The 23626-nt window shown below is 49.2% G+C and overlaps 1 protein-coding gene across 18 annotated transcripts in view; it reads right to left on the bottom strand.

Moving 5' to 3' along the window:
* Window positions 1–5927: 5927 nt before the first annotated feature.
* Window positions 5928–23626, bottom strand: part of MSI2 (musashi RNA binding protein 2) — a 403146-nt gene continuing 385447 nt past the window's right edge. For 6 of the 18 annotated variants that reach the window (XM_069602544.1, XM_069602549.1, XM_069602556.1 and 3 more), the window contains 3 exons: window positions 12286–12494; window positions 10437–10509; window positions 5928–8067 (listed from right to left, as the gene is read on the bottom strand). In XM_069602544.1, coding sequence (XP_069458645.1) covers window positions 10468–10509; window positions 12286–12494 — 251 coding nt within the window. In that variant the 3' untranslated portion in view covers window positions 5928–8067; window positions 10437–10467. Of the gene's footprint in view, window positions 8068–10436; window positions 10510–12285; window positions 12495–20934; window positions 22078–23626 lie in introns of those variants that run through there. The other 12 variants (XR_011259687.1, XM_069602547.1, XM_069602552.1 and 9 more) reach the window with 4 other exon arrangements.

Genomic DNA, 23626 nt, shown 5'->3' with positions numbered 1-23626 from the left:
ATTCTCATTTATTAGATAATGATGGATTCCCTTGACCAAATTCTTTACTTTGCTTATTATACTCGTATTTATCTTAACAGTGGTATTTCTTATTTTTCCAAGTTTTCGCTTAGCTTTCTATTCTATGTATTTTTCTATTCCTCCCTGAAGTTTGGTCTTCTCTGTGATTGATATTTTTCTGCCCCTTTTGGGGTACAGTTCATGGGCTCAGGCAACCAGGTGTGCTCAACACTGATAACTGAGCTTTGCTGCCAGGCTTGAGCCTGGGTTCTCAGTTCTGCCACTCAGCAGTAGTAGGACCCTCCCTAAATCACCCCCGCCTCTGCCTTGAACAGGAAGACGCGGGCAGCTGGTGCTCCTGCTCGCCACTCGCTCCTTAGGCTTCTGGACTACGTTTGGGCTGAGCAATCAAAAATGATCTGAGAAAATGATCTTTTCCATGTCTTTGGCCCATTCCTCTCAGAATGCTAGGAAGCCATTTCTCAAATACGCTCTTATAGGTCTTCCATTTCTGTGGGACAGCAGGGTTTATATTATACTTTCCTTCTCTCCTGCCCTCAGTACAACAAAACACTGCAGAATGCTGAGGCTCTGCCTTTGGACACACAAGAGGTGGGCTAGACACCAAACTCTCCTGTCTCCAGGCTGAAATACAGAGGGGAACCTTCTACCATCTTATCTCAGCATTTGGTGTAGCAGAAATGTCCATATGCTAAAGCTGGAATAAACAGGAGACAGGAAATTGGAACAGGGACCCACAGAAGACATGCCCTGGGGACTACAGCTTATACTCAAGGTCTTGAGGAAGCATCTGCAAAGCTATACTTCATTGCTTACAAATCACCTTAAAAGCCAAGAAATCCCTCTGGCTCAGATCTGGTTTAGACCATGCCTTGATTGCTCCCACCAGGTCTTGAGACTTGCCCTCCACAAACTACATCTTAATTCTGTTTTCTCTCAGCCATGAGAAGTATCTATTTCTACGTCTCTAACTTTCTGATTCTACAACATTCATTTCATTAGGCAAAACTCTGAACTCCTCGAGGGCAAATGCAAGGTTCCTTCAGTCCCTACTCAAGCATCACAGAAGTTGGTTCACTGCCGTCTCCTGCAGGCAGTTGAGAACTCTTTGAGGCCAGCTACCTCAACTGTGAGAATGGGCCACCTCAACTGCTCCCAACTGTGTGAGTGAGCCACCTCGTCTGGTCCTGCAATGTCACAGGACCGTGGTGCTTATTTCTTGCTCATCCATGGGTTCTGCGGTGCCCTCCACCTGCTCTTCCACTGCAAGGCTTTCTTATCGCTTCATAAAATAGTTGCACAATGGAAAAGATACATATATACTTATATATATATATGAGTATGTACAGCAGAAAGTAACACAACATTGTAAATCAACTATGCGTCAATAAAATAATCACCACACATACACATACGCAAGTTCCACAAGCTCCCTGGGGACAGGGAGAGGGCTTCTTCTATGCTGGAGGCCCTGTGACCATGCTGAGGGGTTGAGGTAGGAGGCAGATGGGCCCCCTCAGGGTAAAGCAATTGGAGATTCATTCTCTATTGACCCAAACTCCACGACGAGAATAGCAGGACAACTAAGGGAAAAGTCTGGGCCCTTCCCAGGCCACGTACCTCTCATTGCCAAAGTCAGGAGGACCGCCCCTCCCCCTGTTGCCACCACTGCATATGCACAGAAAAGGCTCCTTGCAGGCCAGAAGGGGAGCCGTGTAAAAGGATGCTCTACCCAGATGCCTCCGTGGTAGGACCCATCTTAGCTGAGAGATGTGTAAACACATGTGGGAGGATCCTGAGATATACCAAATATGGACTGTGATCCAGGCAGATTAGAATGACTGGCTGGAGGAAACCAGAAGAAATACCCCATAATAGTGTCAGGGGAAGCACCTTGACTGACACCGCCCTCCCTGGCCAGGCACCATAGTAACCATCTGCATGAATTGTTTTACGACAGGAGGTCCTGGTAAGGAACATGGAACTAATAAGCCTCCACCAACTGGAAGAGTCTGGGAAAGGTCAAAAGGAGACACCATCTGTCCGCCCACCTCCCAGAATCCTTCTCTCTGGCATCCATCTTGGCTGAACAAGGCTGCGCCACCAGGCAGGACTCTGAGTCAGAATGATTGGCTAAGGACAACCCAGAAACTAATCCCATCACCATAAAACCCGAGACTGTGAGCCACGTGGGAGAGCTGTTCTCCTGGGTTCCTTTACCCTACTGCTCTCCACCCGGGGGCCCTTTCCCAATAAAATCTCTTGCTTTGTCAGCACATGTGTCTCCTCGAACAATTCATTTCCGAGTGCTAGATAAGAACCCAGTTTCGGGCCCTGAAGGGGTCCCCCTTCCTGCAACAACAGTAATTCAAACTGCCATGAGGATGCGACTCAGAGACTCACTCTCCCGGAGTCTGCGCGTGTGTCTACCCAAACGTACTGTGCTGTTTCCCCTCTTAATAAATACTGTACTTGCTACACTACCTCCCATCTTTGCGGAAATTCTTTTCTGCAAAGCCCAAGGGCCAGGGCCCTTGTCCCTGACCACTGGGTCTAGTGGATAGGGTCTGCAGTTTTCACCACCATGACCTGGCCTCAGTCTCTCGCTGGGCCTTGCTTCAAGCATTTGCAGGCTGAGGCCACCCAAGATCAGGGTGACAGGAGGCAGGTGTGACCAGTGACACCCTCCCTCCCCAATCAACAGCTCCCCTCCCCCACTGAGCCCTCCCCCACACGCGTATTGTTCAGTTACTCAACAGTGTCCGACTCTTTGTGGCCCCATGGACTGGAGCCCACCAGGCTCCCCGGTCTATGGAATTTTCCAGGCAAGAATACTGGCATGGGTTGCCATTTCTCACTCCAGAGGATCTTCCCATCCATATGTGAAAGAACATCAAACAACTCTGTTCAAAACAGTTTATTTTATTTTATTTTTGTCAGACAAACACATTGATTTCTGGACCACAGTAGAGGATGGAAACCTTTCACAAACTTATTTATTTGAAAATACAAATATAAAATTATACTTTCCACATCTGTGATGTGAGAGACTGCCATCCACATAGTAATTTTTTACAACAGGGCTTTAAGAAAGCCACACACGAAGACCTGAAAGATGCTTGAGATATATATATATATAGATACATATATATGTATATATATAAAAAAAATACTCACTACCAAAGTTGTCATCAGTTTCATACTAAAGTATAAAAGTAAGGGTGAGGTCAGCCACAGTGCTAGGGAAAGTTTTATTTAGATACATTGATGTCCACATGAAACGCTTAGACTTGCATCCTATTACATATGGAATTCCGAGTTTACAACACACCATGAAAGGCAGATTGGCTAGCCCACGCTACTCAAAGGACACTCACAGATTCCACACAGGATGGTACAGTATGTACAGAATACAGTAGCAGAGAGCCTTCTGGAAGGCTCTGGAAACTTTCGTCTCTCAGTCTCCATCCCCCGCCCCCCACGTGCCCCTGCCTCCTAGAAACAAACTCCTATCCGAGACAATACATTCTGATTATTTGACAGCCAAGTGTTTGGATTCAGGTTGCTTCCCCAGAGGGGTGGGTTTTTATGTCTATATTTTTGTTTTAGTTTACTTACTTTTTTTTTTTTTGGTTAAAAAAAAAAAAGAAAGAAAACAAACATTACAGTATTAAAGTATTGCTTAACGTACAGCGTCTCCTTGGGTAGTGTCTATGCTCAGGACGGGGCTGAGCTGACTTCTGCTTCTTTTTGTTTGGAGTGGGGGGCTGGGTGGAGAGGGGTGGGGGGAGCCTGCCAGTGTCTCTCTTCCATGTGCTTGCCTGCATCTGTCCCTCTGCCCCTGCCCTCAACCCCCTACCCTGCTTCAGCCTTCCTTGGAAGATAGCCTGGCTTGTGAAGCACATTCAAGAAAGAAAAACATTCTTCCCTCCCCACCCTACTCCCCAGCCTCCCTCTGTCCCTGTGAGCCACTCCCAACCAATAGAGAGAAGTATGAGTTAGTGTTTCTTTTGTAAACAATTTCATATGCAATATAATACAGAAAGCATGGCTGACCTTCAATTTAAAAAATGTAGTAAACTATATTGCTTTATTCTTGATTATGCTGCAGTGAGTGAATGGCAGAATGAAGCAGTGTGGGTGGGTGGTGGTGGCTAAGTCCCTAGCCCTCGTTTGCACTAAAGATCAAAACAGGTTTTGTTTTTCTATTTGGAACCAAAAAAAAAAAAAAATTTTTTTTTCCAAAATCCCCAAATGAAAAAGAACCAAAAAAAAAAAAAAAAGATAAAACCAAGAAACAAAACCAAAACAAAATTGAAAAAAAAAACTGAACACCTTTCAGGTCATTAGAACCAACAATTACCCAATGATTTTTACACTAGTCTAGCAAGATGTGTGTAACATTCACTGGCTGTGAATTGCTGTGCAGTGAAACATTAAATTGACAGCAATAGAGCCATGCTACCTTAAAGTCCAAGCTACGAGTTCAAATTAAGATGAAGGTTATGAAGGAGAGAAACGCAAAGGCCTGTTGGGACTTCGTCTGAATCAAGCCCGTGAGCGACTGGGATAGAGTGAGGCTGTCTGGTTTTCCCAGTGGGTGTGAGGAAGGCCACAGACCAGGTGTGCAAGCTCCTGGAGAGGAGACCCAGAACTCGGTCATCCCTGTCAGCTCCACGTCCAGGAAGAACTAGGAATCGGTCCAGGAGCTTCTGTGCCCACTCTCCTCCGAGTGGGAGGAGAGGAGTCTGGGGGCCCCAGGCAGATGGATCGAGAAGCCAGCAAGTCACCCGGTGGCTGCTTTATGATTCCGGGGAAAAGCCATCAGCCAAGAGGGTTTCTCCCCCAGGGAAGGCGGAAGGTGGTTCCCATGTTCGCCACTGAGCTTAACTGACACAAAGACAAGGCTGAACATCAGTGCTAAAATAATTTACAAAAATCTTTCAAAATGGACTTCTAGATGAGTGGGGGACTAATGTGAACCTTAACCTAGGTAGCCACATTAAAACATATCAGATTTCCACGAGATTTGTGCTATGGGCTACTGGGTCTCTTCAAAAGGTATTATAAACATCTAAAACATATTCACACAGATTATCAATTTCTTCTGAGCATTCTTAAAAAAATATTTTTTTCTCTTAGTAAAATCATTTTAATATACCATGCCTCCCTCTTTTAAAAAATAAATTAAAAAAATCCAGTTTTGCATATCTAGCATTAGCATTTAAGGTAGTATGGCACACCCCTTCACAGCTGGGGGGGGAGGGGAGGGGTGGGAATCTACAAAACGCCGCAGAGTCTACCGGCATCTGAACATCGTGAGACCTTGGGTTAGTTGAAACCACATCAGATCAGCAAAAATAAAATGAAAACTTGAAATTGAAAAAAAAAAAAATGAAAGGAAAAAACTGCCCCAAAATTATTAGCTTTTTTTTTTTTTCATAAATAAGAGAAAGTTCTATCCTTACTGGTCCTAAATCTGAATAACTACGTCTAATTTTTTTAAACCTTAATTACGTTATACCTATCAATATGTACTAGAAGAAAGAGGAGAAAAAAAGTCTATGCTAGTACCAGGAGAGCACGCTTACAAGATAGCCACTTTATACAGTATTAACAGACGATGGTCAACAAAGAGTCTTCTATGAGGTGATGGGGGATGCAGAGAAAGGGAGGCTAGTACAGTACATCACCAACATGGACAAAATAGGAATTAAATTCCCTAGTCTAGACACTGAATTTCTGGGAATTTATTGTCTCTTTTTTTTTTCTTTTTTAAAATAAAACTTCTATTCTGTTATTTTATTACTTGAACAAGTTTTGATATTTTAAAAGCGCCCAGCATTTTACTTAACCTGGTTGTTTGGAAATAAAAAAAGAAAGAAAGAAAAACAAACGAAAAAACCTTCACCAAACAACCTAACATTTTATTGGAAAAAAACAAAGAACATGATTAAAAAAAAAAAAAAAGATGTTGCTGTTTAATTAGAATTGAAAAAGGCTTTTTGTCTTTCTGAGTTAGCATTTTGGAGCCTTTTGCTTGAAGATGCTTTTACCCTACCATGTCTGTGAATGTCTACATTAGTCTACTTTGTTAGTAAAATTTATAAAAATAGGAGTGCAGCAGCTCTTTATAATAAATGTCGCATTCAGTGTCTCATACTGGCTGTGCCTTAAGTACCAAATTTATAAACGTAACAATTTAAAAAATATTAATAAAACGTCAATATCACATTTTAAAAAAGAAAAAAATATATATCCACACTACAATATGTTTTAATGCCATCTATTGAGTTGTACTTCTATAGTTGCTGTTGCCGACCTATTACCAATATTAAAAAAAAGTTAAATTAAAAAATATCCTTCATCATAAGTATCTTTCCCCAACCGAGGACCATATATTATAACAGCCAAATGTTAAACATGTGCAAACAGGAAACGGTCAGCTTTTCCCACCAGTCACAGTGCAGCGATGTTTATACTTTTTACTTTTTAAAATTCTGTTTACATCTACAATAAATTAAAAAAAAAATTCTTTCATAGCCTCTCTGGTGATACTTGAAGCACTGAGGTATTAAAAAAAAATATATAAACCAAAAGGTTGCTTTCCTAATTGGTAAATAGAAAGTGAATGGAGAAAAGATTTCATTAATGCAGGCTTATCCACTCCTGGCCCATGGGTCCCCGGAGCTGGGGGGCGGCTGGGGGGACAGGGGGAGAAGAGAGGCAAAGTGTCCTAGGGACCTTTGGAGGTGCTGAAATGATTGGACAATAGAAAATGATCAAATATTTAAAAATTAAGACTGAAAAAGAATGTCCCCCCACCCCTCCCCACCCAAGCCAAACCAGGTGTGCTTTGAAACATTAAATATGTTAAATATTAAAATTGTAGCTTTGTTTTTAAAAAACGTCTTGGGAAAAGCAGTTTTTCATATTTTAAATAAAAATCTAACTAGACAGTAACGTTGGAAGCTGTGCACAGACAAGAGGTTAATATGCTGGTATGACACTAATACAGTTCTTAGGTCTATCACACAGACAAGAGGAGCTAACAGTGTTCTAACCTGTCCTGGGGTCGGCCTGGCAGCTGGGTGTTCATCCAGTCACTGACTCGGTTACCCTTCCTCCCCTCCTCCACCCACAGAGCATCAAACTGCCTGGGGCCGACTCCCTCACAAAAATATTTTTGATTCTCTCTTTCTTAATAGTTTCTATGTAGTTAATGGAATTGTATTTACAACATTTCTTTTTTAGAATTCACAATTGCAAAAAACCTTATAATATCACCTCTTTCAACAGAAAAAAAGCACTTATAGAAAAGGAGGACACGCAAAACATTGTCGTCCTTACCTTATTGCCGAAAATAGATATACTTAGGTTAACAAAGAGACGCCACAAAAAAAAGAACCGCTATAGAGTCTGTTCATTAGCCTACTACATCTCACTTTTTATACAATGCAGAGTAGAAAGTTGATGCCCACCTCCCGCTCGGCACTTCACAACCTCGCTTCTCTGTGTGTGCTCAAATTCTGCCTGAAAATTCATACAGTCTCAGAATTGATACCAAAATATTCAGAGTAATATTACCATCTCAGCATCCTCGAAAAGTGAGAACAGAATTAAACAAGCAAAAAAAAAATTGTTTTAAGAAAAAAATAATACCTTAATATAACAATTATACTATGGTTAGCTTTTAACTAGATATTAAAGCTATATGACTACTGGACTAAGTCAAAATCACTACCAAATGTGATTCAAAGAGATTTAAAAGGAGAAGAGGGAAGAGAGAAGAGGGAGGGAAACCATCAAGAAAAACAAAAGCAAAACAAAACCAAAATCATGGGATATATACACATTTAAAAGCTGTTGTCTTATATTACAGCAGATTCGTGAGATGATGAGATGTAGTCAACCCTCGATCCGAAGTGAGCCATCTCTGGTTGGGATGGGGAGTGAGGCTGGTGGGGGAACAGGTCTGATGACATCACCTAAACAAAGGGCCACTCAGAAACTTCGCCCAGTCTTGCCTGGACATCCAGGTATGCTCTGCAGGGCACAGGAGGTCGAGGATGTCCGGAGGAGAACACGAAGTTGGGGTGGGAGGAGAAAGAAGAAATGTCAGGCAGGCATACTGTTCACTCTGTGCTTTCTAACCAGCATTTTCAGAGTATGACTACATTGGGCTACTGAGGACGTCTGAAAGTGGCCAGGCTAACCGCTGACTGGGGTCACAGCCTGAGCCAAGCCTGATGCTGGGGAGAAAGAGGGCAGCTCTGTAGCTCATGTTGCTGGCTTGCTAGTTTGCTGATTCGATACACTGTGGTAGAGTTCTTGAGGCAGTGGTGGAAAACGGGGTCAGCAGATGTGGTCACGCTGGGTTTGCAGCGGAAACGGTGACCTGCAGTGACTAGCGCTGCCTTTTCTGGTCAAGAGTCTGTTTTCAAAGCTAAATGTTTAAAAGTGTCTGTCTTTAGGAGACACCCGTCAAGGACTGTCCATAACTAAAACTGCAAATTTCTACTTAAAGAAGTCACATTACATACAAAAGACTCCAGGTCAGGACGCTTGTAGAAACACACACAACAACTAACAACCAGCTTTGGTCCTAGGAAATGAGAACAGGCCTGGGATTCACAGACTTGCTGATTGATTCTCCCTGAACTGGCTGGGAGCCAGGGCTCCTCCTTTCACGGACGGTGCTAAAGGGCTGAGGGTCATCTCTGCTGGGCACAGACTTGTGTGTGCTTTGGGGCGGCCATGTGACTCAACGGGCCCACTTAATCATTTTGGAGGGGGCGGGTGGTTAGCTCCACTCGATACTCTGTTCCATCCTCTAAGTCCTAAAGCTGGATGCGGGAGGCTGGGCTGCGGGCAGCCTCACCTCCCTCCACCCGCAGGGAAGCTCTGCCGAGGAGGGTGGGGCCGGAGGCGGCAGGGAGCCCTGCACCGCCCGCCTGTTTCTGGCAGGGAGGGAGGAGGCACTGGCAGCTGACTGATCCCCGTGTCATCTGACTCCACAAGGCCTGGAGCCATCGTCAGCCCCCCACGTTCTTGGGTCCATCAGCCCGCCTTGCTCTCAGGGGCGCCTCGCTTTGCTGGGACCCCTAAACCCAGTTGAATTAGTCGTGAGTAGCTCTCCTTCACACTGTTAGTGGCCTCTGGCTCCGGCAGGCCAGCAATGGCTGGGTCAGTGCTGGAAGGGAAGTGGAGGCGAGGGGGTGAAGAGAACTCACACACGGGGTTTATTGGGTTAAGAGAGGCAGTTGCGTTAGTCGAGGTGATTCCTTAGAGCAATATTAGAGAAATCCAAGAAATGTATGGAGCTTGGCTCCACCTGGTCCCCCAGCTGGGCCCACGCTACTGGGTCCTGGCTGGCTCGGGGGCCTGGAGCAACCCTCAACAAGAGGGGCGTCCTGCTGACTGCAAACCAAAGTGGCAAATCCATCTCACTCAGCCTTGCTTCTCCCAGAGGGACAGGGCTCATGTCCCAGCTGGGATTTTGCAAGCAGGATCCACTCCCAGGCCTCAGCTGTGGCTCTCTCTCTTCCGAAGAAACAGACTCTTGTCTCAAGACCCAAAACCAGCTCGCTCACACGGGTCATACTGAGCTTCCACGAGAGAACCCCTTCTCCCTTCCTGGTGCTGTTCCGGAGGATGAGGGATACCCGTCTTCAATGAGAATGTGGAAAGAGGCTCCCTTACTGACTGCCCCAACCTCCCCTCTCCTCCACTCCACCCCTTCCATATCCCCATCAAAGTGATTTAAAAAATGTTTAATTAACTTGAGCTCAGTTTAAAAGGTTAGGAAACTGGCAGGGATCCAAATCCATGTAACGCAGGTGATGTCGTTAATTTAATTTGCTTTTCGGGCGGTAATCTGGATAATTACTCAGTAGTTACTGGTAAAAATGTTTTCTTTTCACTGAAAGATGGAGTCTGGCTGTCTCACTGCATGAACCCCACTGGCCAAGCCCAGCGAGCTCTGGGGAGCTGAGAGGGCCCGACAACCCTTAGCACCCTCCGCCCCCAAGCCTGGCAGAAGTCTGACGTCTTTCTGCCTCCGTCCCCCTGGGATGGGCACAGCACAGCATCTCCTTCCAGTTTCCCACACTTTTGATCGTATTTCAAGACAGAGAAAGATGAGAGGTGGGAAAGATAGAGAAAAAGGATCAAAAGAATCAAGGAAAAAAAAAAAGACAGTGGAAGAAAAATGAGGGTCATGATTTAAGCCAGAGGAGGGATGAGAGATTAAAAGGCTGGATCTTGTTGCCCCCACCCCCCCGGAAAGGGGTGGAGAAAGAGGAGGGAGAGACGTTGACGTGATGGGACCAGGGCCCGTGCGTACTTGCGTGCCCAGTGCGCACACATGTACGGACACGCCTGGCGGGCGAGACACGTGGCAGAAAAGGCAATACCTCAGAGTGGGGTGGCAACGGAAGCACCTGCTCAGTGGTATCCATTTGTAAAGGCCGTTGCAATCAAAGGTCCCTAAAATTGCACAATTGTTAAGGTCATCAGCACGCTATACATGGGAACAGATTGTCATATTCTGGGAAAGGAAATTATCGCTAGGACTAGACTGTGGTTGCCAGCATGAATATGTAATTCTGAGACACCGTGCCATGAGGGGCTAGGATGACATCCTCCCAAGCCCTGACTCCCCACCCTGGCCTGTCCGCTCACCCAGGGGAAAACTGAGAGCCAGATTCCCAGGGGTAGGTGGATGAGAGGAGACGGGGGCTTGTGCCACCAACGGCAGGCACCGTTGCCCTGCGCCCCAGACAGCCCCCGACGGCTCCAGCTGGGGAGAAGGCCAGCCCTGTGCAGACCAAACGTGACTTGACGTTGTTATTTCAGAAACCATCACAGCACACGGGTCAGAGACCCAGGTTTTCATGAACAGATAGGGTCAGTGTTTCTGGTGCTGACCGTGCCCGACACAAAACGGCAAGTAACCTTGGGGGCCCACCAGGTGACCCATTCTTTTCTGGTGACACCTGAGTGTCCACAGTGGTAGACGATCCCTGAAACGGATGCAGCTCTGGATTGACTAGTTACTGCTCTCGATTAGGTGCTACAGCCGATCCGAGGGGGTGTACTCCCCAAATTACTAAGCGATACTGGTTCTGGAGTGGGATTCAACAAGGACCCGGACTGCACAGGCCAGGCAAGGCGTGTGTGTGTGTGTGCATGTGTGTGTGCAGCGTGTATGAATGTGTGAGACGGTGTGTGTGCGCATGTGTGTGGGTTGGGGGGGGGCGACCTTTCAATGCCAGGGGCAGAGACTGGCCGCCCCGATGCCCTGATCGTCTGCACTTGCTTTGTTCTCCCCAGCACAGCCCGGTAGGCAGGGTTCTCCCACAGGGATGTGACCTGGGACGGCAGACACTTCCCTCTTAAGCTCAAAATCAAACTGTCTCCAAGATGGAGAGGTTGGCCGATTTTCAGTTTCCCCAATGGAAGGGACAGCGAGCGAGTGGGCTCAGGCACATTCATGCTCACACACACCGGGAGGGGGAAGAACAATACAATCTGAAAACAGCATGCAAATCTGTTAAGCAAATTTCCATCGCCTGGATTAGTCAGATTATAGAACCACAGAGCATTACAAACGTCAAATGCACCTGGCCTTTGGGGCGGGTGGAGCTAAAGAACGCAAAGGGAACTTACTTGGAACCCGGAGACTGTAGGAAACATTAGCGGAGGAAACCCCCTGGGACGGGACTTGCACCCCACGGTACGTCCCAGGCCCCAGTGTTGCCCCAGGACCCCAGGCAGGACTCTACTGACTCAGCCTGTCATCCTACGGGGACGGGACGGGGCCCTAGCTCCAAGGTCCCAGCCCCCCTGAATCTCCAGGAGGCCGGGATCAAGCAGAGGGGCTGACCCCAGGGGTCTACTATGAGCCAGCAGCTGCCTTAGCCTGTTTCCTTTAAGGTCTCACACACCAGCTTTCGAGGGAGGAACACTTTTTTTTGTTTTGCAGCCAGGGATGCAATGGGTTGTACATGCGGTTCAGGGTTGAGTGGGCTGAACGTGACCCAGGAGTGACCTGCCCACACTCCCTCCACTCCACCTGTGGCCCGCGCACGGTGAGAAGCTGCAGCTGGGGGTGGCGGACGTGGGTGTGGCGGGGGACCCGGTGCCCGCTCCTGGCCTGCCGGCTCGGGGCTTCCCTGGCACATTGGCACATCACCGCCCCCCCCCCCCACCACCGTGGGCCGCAGGAGACAGGCGGGAGGGCAGGGGCGGGGAGGTACTTACGGCGATGCCGTGGCCGAAGCCGGAGCCCGGCTGAGGGCTGGCGGCGCTTATGTAATTCCCCACTGCGGAGTCCTGGCTGGCAGGGCCGTAGAGGTCAGCGACGGGTCCTGGGCTGTTGGCCCCCGGGAAGCCTCCGGGCCGCGCCGGGTTGGAGCCTGCCGGGGAAGCGGGCCCGCCAAAATTCGGTTGAGCACTGTAGCTATTCAGGACTGGTGTGCAGAGAATAGAGCTGGGTATGAGGCTGGAAGCCAGGCATGCACCGGTCACCACAAGCCAGACACTCGGGAGGAACAGCTGAGGCCCGACTTCTAACACTCAACCAAGGCCATGCGAAGACATCAGCAGGGACTCAAGAATACTCAGCCCAGGCTACTACTAAGAAGCTCGGAGCTCCAAAAAGAGATAGAATAAAAAAAACAACCATTCAACACAGTATGGCAACCAACCGGGGTGCTTCACTGCCCACCAAATTATCACAATAGAAATAGAGAGATATATGGAAAAGAGAGAGAGTTGGTTTTTTTTTTTTTTTTTCCACATCTGAATTGATGCTCATGCAGTCTTGTCTAGATCTGGGCACGTTGAGACAGCATTCACATCCCATGCAAACTACAAAGGAACTAGGTTTAGACTACACATTGTGTTAATATTGATATTAAAATGTGACAGGAAACAAAGCAATTTGTGTCCAGGAAAAAAAAAAAATCTTTGGGGAGGGAATTTTTTGGTTTCACTTTTTTTTCTTGTTTTTGGATCCATTAAATGACAAATTTGTTTTAAACAACAACAAAAAAGACAAAAAAGATCTTCGGCTCTCCCTCCCCCCACCCCTCCCCCCCCTCCCCACTGGCTACTCCCTCCCTCCCCACCCCTCCCGTTTATATCCCTGAATGAAAGTCGCCAATACTGAAGTGGTCGGAGGATGGGATATGTCATGGAAGACTTGGGCATCTTAACATAACCGTAATGATGGTGGCAGAGGGTTCCCTTCTGGGGTGGCGAGCAGGGGATGGAGGGAGGGATGGGGTGGGGATGGAGAATCTGGAGGCTCTGGGCCAAAGCTGGTGAACGCCAGTGATGCTACAGGACACCCACACACTCACCTCCTGCAGTAGAAGGAAAGGGGGGATTTAAACTTTTTTTTTCCCTTTTGTTAAAAAAAAAAAAAGACAAAGAAGTATGAATTCAGAGCATACTGACTGAACCAAATGATCACGAAAGCGTATCTGACCGAAAAGCCTGCGTTCTATTGGTTATCTTCAGATAGACTCCAGACTATCAGAAAGAAGAACCAGGACTGGACCTTTGCTACAGGAGACGAGACTTCACACCCACATGCTCCTTGGGGAGTAGTGGTGGTGGGGGGCAGGGTGAGGAGACGCTGCCCCAGGCCCCCGCCTTTACTCGGTTCCGCCCCAGCGAGGACCACAGCTTGCCAACCAGGTTAACTGTGTCTCTTCTTCATTTCCCTTTAGTAGCTTAAATCTTTTATTTTCCATAATAGAAAAAACCATCTTTTTTATACTGTAAAAGTAATTTCTCATTGACTTCTGAAGTTCAAGGTGAATCAGGCTGGCCAGTTCTGGACTACAACTCGTCCATCTTGAAGAACCAGACAAAACGGGTTCCACGAACCTCCTTGAATCCCAGTGGGTGCTCCTCACGACAGCCTTCTCCCTCCTGCCTATGCTCGGCATTTCCCTCTGCCTTGGGCCCACCTGCCCTCAGTGGCAGCAGGGAAGACATCTGCAAATCTTCTCTGGACCATGACCTTGCCCTGGGCACCTGTGGCTGGAACTCCTCACTTCTGGGTGTGTGTGTGTGGGGGCGGGGGGGGGGGGGGGCGGGGGCTTGAAGAGCCAAACCTGGATTGATTGCTACCGACTAGTCGCCACGATGGAAAAAGACCGACGATGCACCCCAGCTAGGCTGGTGGGAAACCGAGATAGGATGCAAAGATGCAAGGAGAGCGAGCCAAGCAGGGCCGGGCTCCCAACTCAGCAGAGAAAAGGCAAGCTGGTTCCCGGGAAGGCCATCTGGGGCCGGAGGCTTCAAGGTCAGGCCCCTAGGAAGCTGTGCCAAGAAAGGAAGAAACTGGCTGATGGAAAGCACAGGTTAAAGAAAAAAAAAAAAACAAAAACCCAGAGGCTCAGAGCAAGGGAATGGCTGATTTGGGAGCGCACTGGCAGACAGAGGGGACAGGATTTTTGAATACAGGAGATTAAACTTGCAGATAACATTTGGCCCTTCTCACGGAAGCAAGGATCAAGCTGAGATATTCAACAGACAGCATTATCTCAGGCTTACACACTTTGTTTTTCCAGGCCAGGGAAAGCAGAGAGAGCTCAGACACTGACTCCTGGTTCACCCAGGCAGCTGACCCCACTGCTATACCAAGGAACCAAGAGAGTAACTAGCCAGCTCTGTTTCAGGGTAACGGGTGGGAGGTGGAGCCACGGTGGAAGGTCAAGGCTTTCTGACCTCTCTCTCCTCTGGCTAGATGAGGATCCAGGGTGGGCATGCCCATCTAGAAGCCAAGAAGGAGAGAGCGAGCTCCATCTCGGCTCCTCCCAGCAGAGTGAGGGCTACCCAGAGACTAACCCAGCCAGCAGAAGGAGCCTGGCAGAGAGGAGGTTGCATGCTCATGCAAGGATGCTGTCTAGAAACACGCCCCGCTGGAGGGTCAGAAGACAGAGGGGCTGGTGGTGTTTGGCCCACCCGTTAGCCTCCCCATCCCGTTGCTCAGGAGACCTGCAGCTGGAGAGCTGGCCTGAAGGGAGTCTCCCAGTTGGGCCTACATCGCCCCTCCCTCTTCTATCCTCTTCCATCCAATGACTCCAGAATCACTGTGGAGGAGGCACTGTGTTACAATGCAGCTTTAAAACCCTAAGTCTTGCACAGTTACACACTTGCCCTCTTCACACCTGAGCCCCAGCTCCGTCACCCTGCAGACACCCCCCAGTCAGGGCCGAAAGACGGGGCCCTGGCTCCCTGCCTAGGATGCAGGCGGCAGGCCAGGAGCCCCTGGTTCTGGGCTGGTCCTTTTCCTCTGGACAGTGGAACCTGCTCCCTCAAGGGCTGAGGGCGTAGAGGAGCCGGGTCACTGGGCTCCTCGGTCAATGAGTCCCCCTTTCTTTGTGTGCAGAGGACCCAGGCTCCAGAAAGCGGGTTAACAAGCCAACCTATGTCCTGAACCCATGCATCTCCAGGAGGGCACTACCCAGCTCAGCAGTTTGAGAAGGAAAGGGGAGGGGCACTCAGACACCAACATGCGCTGTTTGGTGGTGGGAAGGCAAGAGGGACACGGTGATCTTCTTCTTTGGGGACTTTCCCCCTGCACACCGGCTGGCAACACAGTAAAGGAGGAGCCCCTCCCCTCCAAGCTGTGACCTTGAGAGAAGAGGCAGGCAGGTGGGGGCGGGGGGAGCATGCCTTGAGCCCCTGGCCTGAGGGTGCTTTCCACGCTAGTTACCCTGAATCAGTTCTCAATGGGCTGTCTCCTGGCAGGTTACCTCCAGGCTCATTTTAAGGGGCAGAAATGCTCCCAAGGCCAGGGTCAGGTCAGGAAGAGGGAATGGGATGTCCCTCAAGGCTGCTCAGCTAGGGTGTCTGTGTCTGTGTGCGTGTGGAGGGAGGGAGGAAGAGGTCTCAGTAGGTACTGCTGAATGAATAGTGCTGAGATTTAAAAAGGACGTTATAACTCCTGTCCCCAAAGAGGACAATGTCTTGCAAACACCCTGGCATTTTTGTAGCAGAAGCTGTGAGCATTAAGTGGCCTTGGGCAAGCCCTGCACCAAGCAGCAGTTTGGGAACTCATGGTGGGGGAGCAAGGTCACTTCTCCACTGGCTGCTCTGGGCAGTGTCCACAGCAGCGGTTTAATCCGGGGCAGGCGCCTCTCCTCGCCCTGTGCCCCAGGCATTCTCTGGGCTTTCTGGGTCCAGGCAGCAGTATGCTCAGGGAGGCAGCTACGGTGCGGAGAAAGGGAGCGCTGGACTTGGAGTCAGAAGACCTGAGTGTGACCCCAGCCCTGACCTCCAGCTACCTGCCTGGGTGGGTGTCAGCCCCTCACCCTCCAGAGTCCTGCCCTACTCTGCCTGACTCTCAGTGGGCTGAGGCAAAAATGCAAAAGAGGAATGCCTGTAACTCATCACGTTTAGAACAAATACATCCGTTTTCGAAACAGTTGTGTATGCAGAGCCCAACAAGGCAGGTCACCATCCGCAGGTTTAGGAAAACCTGATACACGATAGCACAATTCACTGGCCAAACAAATCAGGAAGTGATTTCACAAAAGGATCTGTTTCATCGACCACCCTGCATTCAATCACCTTGGACCTGATGCAAAGACTCTGGGGAATGGGGGGGATGGGCAGGAAAGCAAGGACACGACCTCTCATTGAGGCTAGCAAGAGGAAATGCATCTAAATTTCAGTTGGTGGCATTTTGCATCGGATAAAAGGAGACACTTCCTATCAAGGGAATACACCTGGATGGCTGGCCCAGGAAAGCCATCCCAGAGTCCTTCTCCAAGGTCTGTCCTGCAGGCTCAGACCCTGACCTGCAGAGGCAAGACCCAAAGCTCGGGAGCATCTGGGGGGTTTACGGCAAACCTTTCCTTCTGGTGGGTATGAGTCTGCATGTGGTTCTGCCCGACTGTGGTCAGAAGGAGCTGGGCTGGGAGTGGAATTTGTCACTGAGGGTGGGGAAGTTGTGGGAGAGGGTAGTGAGGATCAGGAGATCAGGAGAGCCACACTGCAGGTCTAGGAAAGGTTGGAAGCCCTGATACTTCTGTATGCTTCCAACGTGATGCCGCTGGACACAGGGCAGAAGGCTAGAGCCCAGGACTTGGAGGCGGGCACCCCTGGGAGGGCATCTCTGGCTCTAAGGCCTGAAGAGTGGATTATTACTGATTCAGAGAAAGAAACTGTTAACAGAACTGTTGCTAGATCTGAGACAAGCCAGGGCCCACCAAGTCCCAGGCTCAGACCTGGGTCCTGGTTTGGTGGCTCTCACTTTTCACCAAAAAGCAGAGCCAGCCCTCAGGACAATTTCAGTCTCCCACTTGACGAATTATCTGTGGCCGCCAGGATCCATCTCGGGAGGGGGCCTCACGGCCCCCAGCACATTGCCGGGATAGTGTGTGCTGCTCAGGACAAAGCAGGCGCAGCAGTAGGCCTGCCTGCACCCAGCCCAACTCAGAAGGTAACCTGCTGCCCAGCAGACCTTACTGTGCCTGCATGAGGCGCGAGGGCAGGGAGACTGGGCTGCTGGGTGTCACGGACCCGCTCCCAGCCCCAAGCTCCTGAAGAATGCGGGACCTAGAGCATAAGCCCGTGTGGTGTTTTTCATCTTAATGTATCACACTAGATTGTAGGGAGTTTTGTTTTAGAGGATTAAAGAGAGTGACTGAGAACGCAGTGAGCAGAGGGGCTCTGCTGATGGGCTGATACCAGAGTCACTGCGCCTCCGACCACCACTCTTCTCTCTGCCGGGATTAAAACTCCACAGCAGCAGAGACTGCGTCTCAGCGAGCGACCCTCTGGGAGGGGTGTGTGTGCAGAAGGTGGGGGCTCTCCAGGTTCTCAAGGGGCCCTGGGTTCTCCAGACCAAGAGCAACCTGCCCGATTCCCATTTACCACGGGGGGCTCAGTGGATGCTGCGTTTCATAACGCCAGGCGGCTCTCAGAAGCTGAGACCTGACTCTGAACAGCCAGCCTCTCAGGAATGCCAGCTGGTCAGCTGAGGCTTCCCTGCAAACAGAGTTGGGGACCCTGATCTGCACTCTCACCGTGCCCTCTGCAAGTCGTGCCCACAGTAAATGAATGCCGGTGGTCAGCCGGGGAAGGTTGGCCTGAAAAACTAAGCCTGCTTCTGATAACAGGAGAGACACTCAGCTGTCAGCTACCACAGCTCGTCTCCAGCGGAGCAAGGGGGAATCATACTCCAGCAGTCTGCCCGGCCACTGGGCCCCAGGGATCTCAGCTCAAACTTATCTCCCGGAGCCTAGCCTGAAGGTGGGAGAGGAAGACAGAGAGGGCCAGCAATTACCTCTAACCTGGGAAAACCGTGACAAAGTAAATGAAAATCAGATCGGTGCGGGGACCCAGATGCAGGGACAATCAATTTTATATATGACATTTCTTTTTCTTTTTAAGCTCTGCTGAAATTCAAGCTATTTCAGAAGACAAGGAGAAGACACACTTTAATAAAACTAGGGGAGGATTGAGAGAGCTGTGTGATGGTGTTTCTTTCTTCCTGTCTCCCTATACAAATCAATATATTGCCGGGAAGGACAAACTCAGCCTGCCGTCAGCATGTGTTGACACATCTGAGATGCCTGGCTCATTGCAAACACTGCAGGTGACACGTGGAGAGAGTCAGCTCGCTCCCTGGACTCACAGGGAGTCAGGGTCACAAACACTCCCAATGCTGGTTTCAGTGATGCTGGTCTTCGAAGACTGCAGTTTCTGCTTATTCTCTCAACATCTAGCCTGCTTCAGACCACTGTGGGGGGCCCAGATGTCTGCTGGTTAGTGCTGGCATATCTTAAGTAGGGAATGGATGGACAGTACAACTTAAGACTCAGGACTCACGGTTTTGTAGAAAGGTCACAGCTTCAGGTCAAATCACATTCCCAAAAGAGACAACTTCACTGCTGGCCAGCTCCAAACCCCTCACATCCTGAGTTCCTAGCGAACCTGGATACTCACACTATCACTCAGATCAGTGCAAGGAGACAGCCCCCAGAACCCCATCTAAGGAGGGCTTTATGGCTGGTACTTTATGTTGCTGGACAACCTCAATAGGAAACAGCTCATTCTCTTTCTGTCTTGACACTTTTTGAGTATCAGCCTTGACTTGGGTATGTCTCTTCTTTACAAAGGACCAGGCTGGGTTGGTTGGGGAGGAGGAGGTGTGGGGTTAGTGGCCGACTGCCATCTGATGAGGGGTAAATTCTGGGGACGGAGCAGCGCTGAGTGGGCCTGGGCCTGGGCTGTGTCTCCTTCGTTGTAGCCAGATTCTTTACCATCTGAGCCACTAGAGAAGTCCTCCAGGTGCACCGGCAGGCGTTTTAACACCGTCTTGTTCTCGCTCCTAACAACTCGTAAGATGGGCTTTATCGCCCTGGGGTCGCTGACAGGGACACTTGGGGCTGGGGCCATGCGGGGATGCGTCCAGGGTCTCACAGTGTCTCAGACTGACTCACTTGGACTTCGGAGCAACTCCCAGCTGCTTTTAGATTGAATCACACTGCCCAGCTGTCCTTCCTGGCACCGTGGTTTGCGAAGGTTTCTTCTGTTTATTTGGATCTTCCTTTGCTTTGCGGAGGTTGCAAAACCAAGGATGATGAATCACACCTACAGTACTGAAGTGCCAGTTCCTGAGGGCATGGGCCCTGCTGCCTTTTCCAAACCGGGAGCTCCCTGGTGGTGGGGGTGTGTCCCCCACCAGACTGGGGGCTCCCTGAGGTGGGCCATCTCTTTAAGGCCCGTGCCATAGCAGATAGGCGATAGCCTCTCTCCTGAGGACCAGGCCACCCTCCTCTGGACCACATCTCAGAACAATACTGGGCACAAGGCTGGCATGCAGTCTAGCTGGGGTCAGAGTGTGTCAGAGAGAAAGGAAGTCCTTCCATGTACCCCAGACAGTGCAAGCAGAGGGTTGGTCTTAGTCCCCAAAGACCACTCCAGTCTAGCGAGGGCCATCCTTCAGGGAGCCCTCAGGTGTGAGCACCTTCAGTGCTTACTGCCTGATTCCAGGCCATGGAAACTCACTGTCTGTGGTTCCAGAAACCCGGGCGTGGGGTGGGGAGGATGCCCAAGGGCCACCCCTCGAGGACCTGTACAAAAGGCTTTCCACTTGAGCTGCCCGTCTTTAACGATTGTAATGGCACCGGAGTTTAATCCATTTTTGCTGTAAGCGCTAATAGCTCTGTGTCCTTGAAGTTCAAAGTGGGCGAATACATGTCACTAATTAGCCAAGCACGGTGCCATTCAGCTCCCTCTCATGTTTCTAATTAAGTCTTTAATAACAAACAAACTCCGACCTTACCGAAGGGCCCGCATTCGTCAGACAGTCAAGGAGGGTGGCTGCTTTCCTGCTTATGGTTGCTCCGGGCCGCTGGTCCTACGTGTACACGCTCTCAATCTCAGCTAGGACAGGCCTATTCTTGGGGGAGGCAGGAGAATCCACCTATGAGGACACAGACCCTTTCAGCCTGTCCAGGAGGGGTGGATCTCCTGTCCCTGCTGGGAGGGCCAGTGGCGGGTAGGAGAGGCCTGAGCCCCAAGGCTACAGGCTCATGATCTCTGTCCTTAGAGGAAGCTGGGGTGAACCGTCTGTCTTGTGACTCTGCTGATCTGTTTCTGAAGGTAGGGATTCTGATGATGAATCACAGACATTGTGTGAGGCTCTATATCTAGAAGAACCTTGAGGTATCTGAGTCCATGGTTACAGACTGGACTTGCTGGGGAGATTTAAGTACTGCTGAGGCACCCCCTACCCCGCCCTAATTCCCCTGCAGATTCTGATTTGATGGATTCACAATGTGGCCTGAACACTAGGAATTTTAAAAACTCCCCAGGTGATTCTAACATGTAGCCAGGTTCAAGAACCACTGTGTTCACCCCTGTTTCACAGCTCATCGATGGTAGCTACGAACAGGTCTACATTTATTAATATTATCCAAAGTGCCACACTCTAAAGGGTTAATCAACCACACCCAAAGATGAAAACCTTGACTATAAATTTTTAAAAAAAATAATACACAATTCTGGAAATATTTCTATCCCTTTCAATGCCTTTGTACATCAAAAAAAAAAAAAAAAAAGGCATGACAGGTGTTTCAAATTATTCCCTACCAGGTGACACATCACTTGGAAGCCCCTGGCTTTCTCTCCAGTCACTTCTCTCAGATCTCAAGGTATTATCACGGTCACCCCTTTTGTTCCCAATGATAAGGGATCCAGAGCTTTGGAAACAGCAGCAATACAGAGCTATAGAGCTGAGGGGTGCCCAAGAACCCAACAGTCTGAAATCCTCTGCCCCTAAATCAAGCAGCTTGCCATTGGCAGAAGCCAGATGCAAACCAAGTCTTCCGGGCTCCTCCTCCTCCACTCTTTTTTTTTTTTTTTTAAGCCTCTTATCATCCTTATCTGATTAATCCACAAGGCAACCTGTTCCCTAGGAAGGGAAGGGATATAAGGGAGATGCATGCCTTTGAGCTCTTTCTATTTCCAAGGCCAGACAGGGGAAGCCAGAAGCTGTGGGGTCAACCCTTGAACAACCACATAACCTTCCAGCAAGCCAGTCCCAAGTCTTGTTTGTTTCTCTTTAAGCCAGGTGGGAGGGGACACACTGAACTCTCAGGGGCTACCTCAGTGGAAGGTTTAGAAACTCTTATGTACCTGGAGCTGAACAACCCACACCCAGAAAAGTCAAATGACATGGCCAACGATAGGTAACAAAATTGGGTGAGAGGTTTCTTCCAACAGAGGTCCGTGTTTTCTGGTTTTGCTGCTGTGCTTGTGGGTCTTTTCTCTGGAGGCTGGGTAGAAGTTACCAGACTCTTCTGTCTGGGTCAGTCCTGACTCGGGGGCATCGTGGGTCCCGTGTGTTGGTAAGGCTGAGCATCTCCTCTTCCCCTCAAGACCGGGAAAGCCGACCCTCTGCACGTTACAGTCAGAAATAACTTCCAGAAAGAGACGGGAGAGTGGGGCTCTGCAGCCTTGACCTCCCACAGTGGGCTCTTCCACCGGCACACAGGTTTGCATTAATTGTTTACCACAGACCTGGACAGACCAGTTTATTAATATTAATAAGTAACCAGGAACAAAAGGCCCCTTTATTTTTAGCTCTCTCTAATTGCGTAGTAATTACTTATCTACAAAACAAATGAGCCCCTGCTCGCTGTTGCCATGGTACTGAGGGTCTAGCCTCCCTGCAGGATGATTGGCCGAGAAGCCCGCTGATCCCGCCTCCGGCCCCGCCCCTCCCGGCCATTGGCTTAAGGCAAAGCCCCAGCAACTGGACAGCCAATCTCCTCCCAGCCTTAGGGCTGGGAGGCACTACCCAGCGACCTTCCAGATGCAGTGTTCCAGCTCGCAGGAAGGGATGTTGATTGATCCCTATGGAGAAGTCTGCATTGCCCAAAGACGCCCAGCCCTGCTCCACGGCTTAGTTTCCTACGGGCAGTGGCTAACTTCCTTCAGTTCTGTTTTAGCTAAAGTCTCCTTTCAAATGATTATCTTCAGGTTGGCTCATTCTTACAGGACCACGCCTCCTTTGTGTACCTTTGGTCTGAAAAGATTCAGAGACCAGAAGCCAGATCCGAAATGTCAGCTAAAGCCAGACAACCATGATGTTAAGTTTGCAATGGCAGAGGCAGGTACAAAAAGTACATGTAATGCCTTTTGAAAATGACTTCGGGTTCCCTCCTCCCCTAGGGATATGGAGAATTGATTTGATGGCCAACAGTGGGGATTTGTTTTTGTATGTTTCAAAGGCACAGTGTTTTGCAGGGATGGCAGACCTAGGCTCAAATCCTGTCTCTGCCACCTCACTGGTGCTAAGACACAGTTTTTAAACCTTAAAAATGGAAATGGGAATAACAGCAGCCATTGCATAGGCCTATGAGAATTAAATGGGATAAGGGAGGTGGACTTGGCACAGTACACGACTAATTCATAATAAATGTGAGGTATTTTAACATATTACCTATATTTTATTAAAATTGGCTGGGAAGTGTCTCTAGCATTCTACCAACCACTTGCAAGATATCCTTCCCTTAAGAGACCTCTCAGGTGGGTTTGAATTTTGAGATGACTCTCCTGTCCACGCCACAGAGCGGACTGCGTTGTGGCTCCCCTCATCCTGATAGATCTAGAATGGATCTCTCATGCAACAGCCAATCACAGCTGCTGAAAAGCATAATTTGCCCATATCCCGTGGTGCAGGATCCCAGGATGGGAAGAGGAGACCTTTTCATTTATTAATGAGCATCCAGGAACAAAGGGCCCCTTTGTTTTCTGCTTTCTCTAATTGCATGGTAATTACTCATCTACACTAAGAATGAGGCTGACTGCCTCCTTGGAGGGTTGATATGGTAGGAGGCAGGCACCACTCTGAGACAACATGCAAAACACCTTCTGGAGACTCAAAAAATTCTGCCTTTCATTGAGGAGGGCACCCCAGGGAAGGTGAGTCAGGTGTGGCGTTCTGAAGCAGATCTGAACAGAGGAAGCAAAGAGGAGGACAGAGGGAAAGGGGCTGGCAGAAAGGACAGGGGCAGAGGCTGCCACAAGGACACAGAAACAGGAACCAGTAGTCCCACGCAGGGGA

Source organism: Ovis canadensis, chromosome 11 (genome assembly GCF_042477335.2).
Source record: "Ovis canadensis isolate MfBH-ARS-UI-01 breed Bighorn chromosome 11, ARS-UI_OviCan_v2, whole genome shotgun sequence".
Classification (NCBI taxonomy): Eukaryota; Metazoa; Chordata; class Mammalia; order Artiodactyla; family Bovidae; genus Ovis; species Ovis canadensis.
The sequence above is the reverse complement of the archived record's forward strand: the minus strand, read 5'-3'. Positions and strand labels throughout refer to the sequence as shown.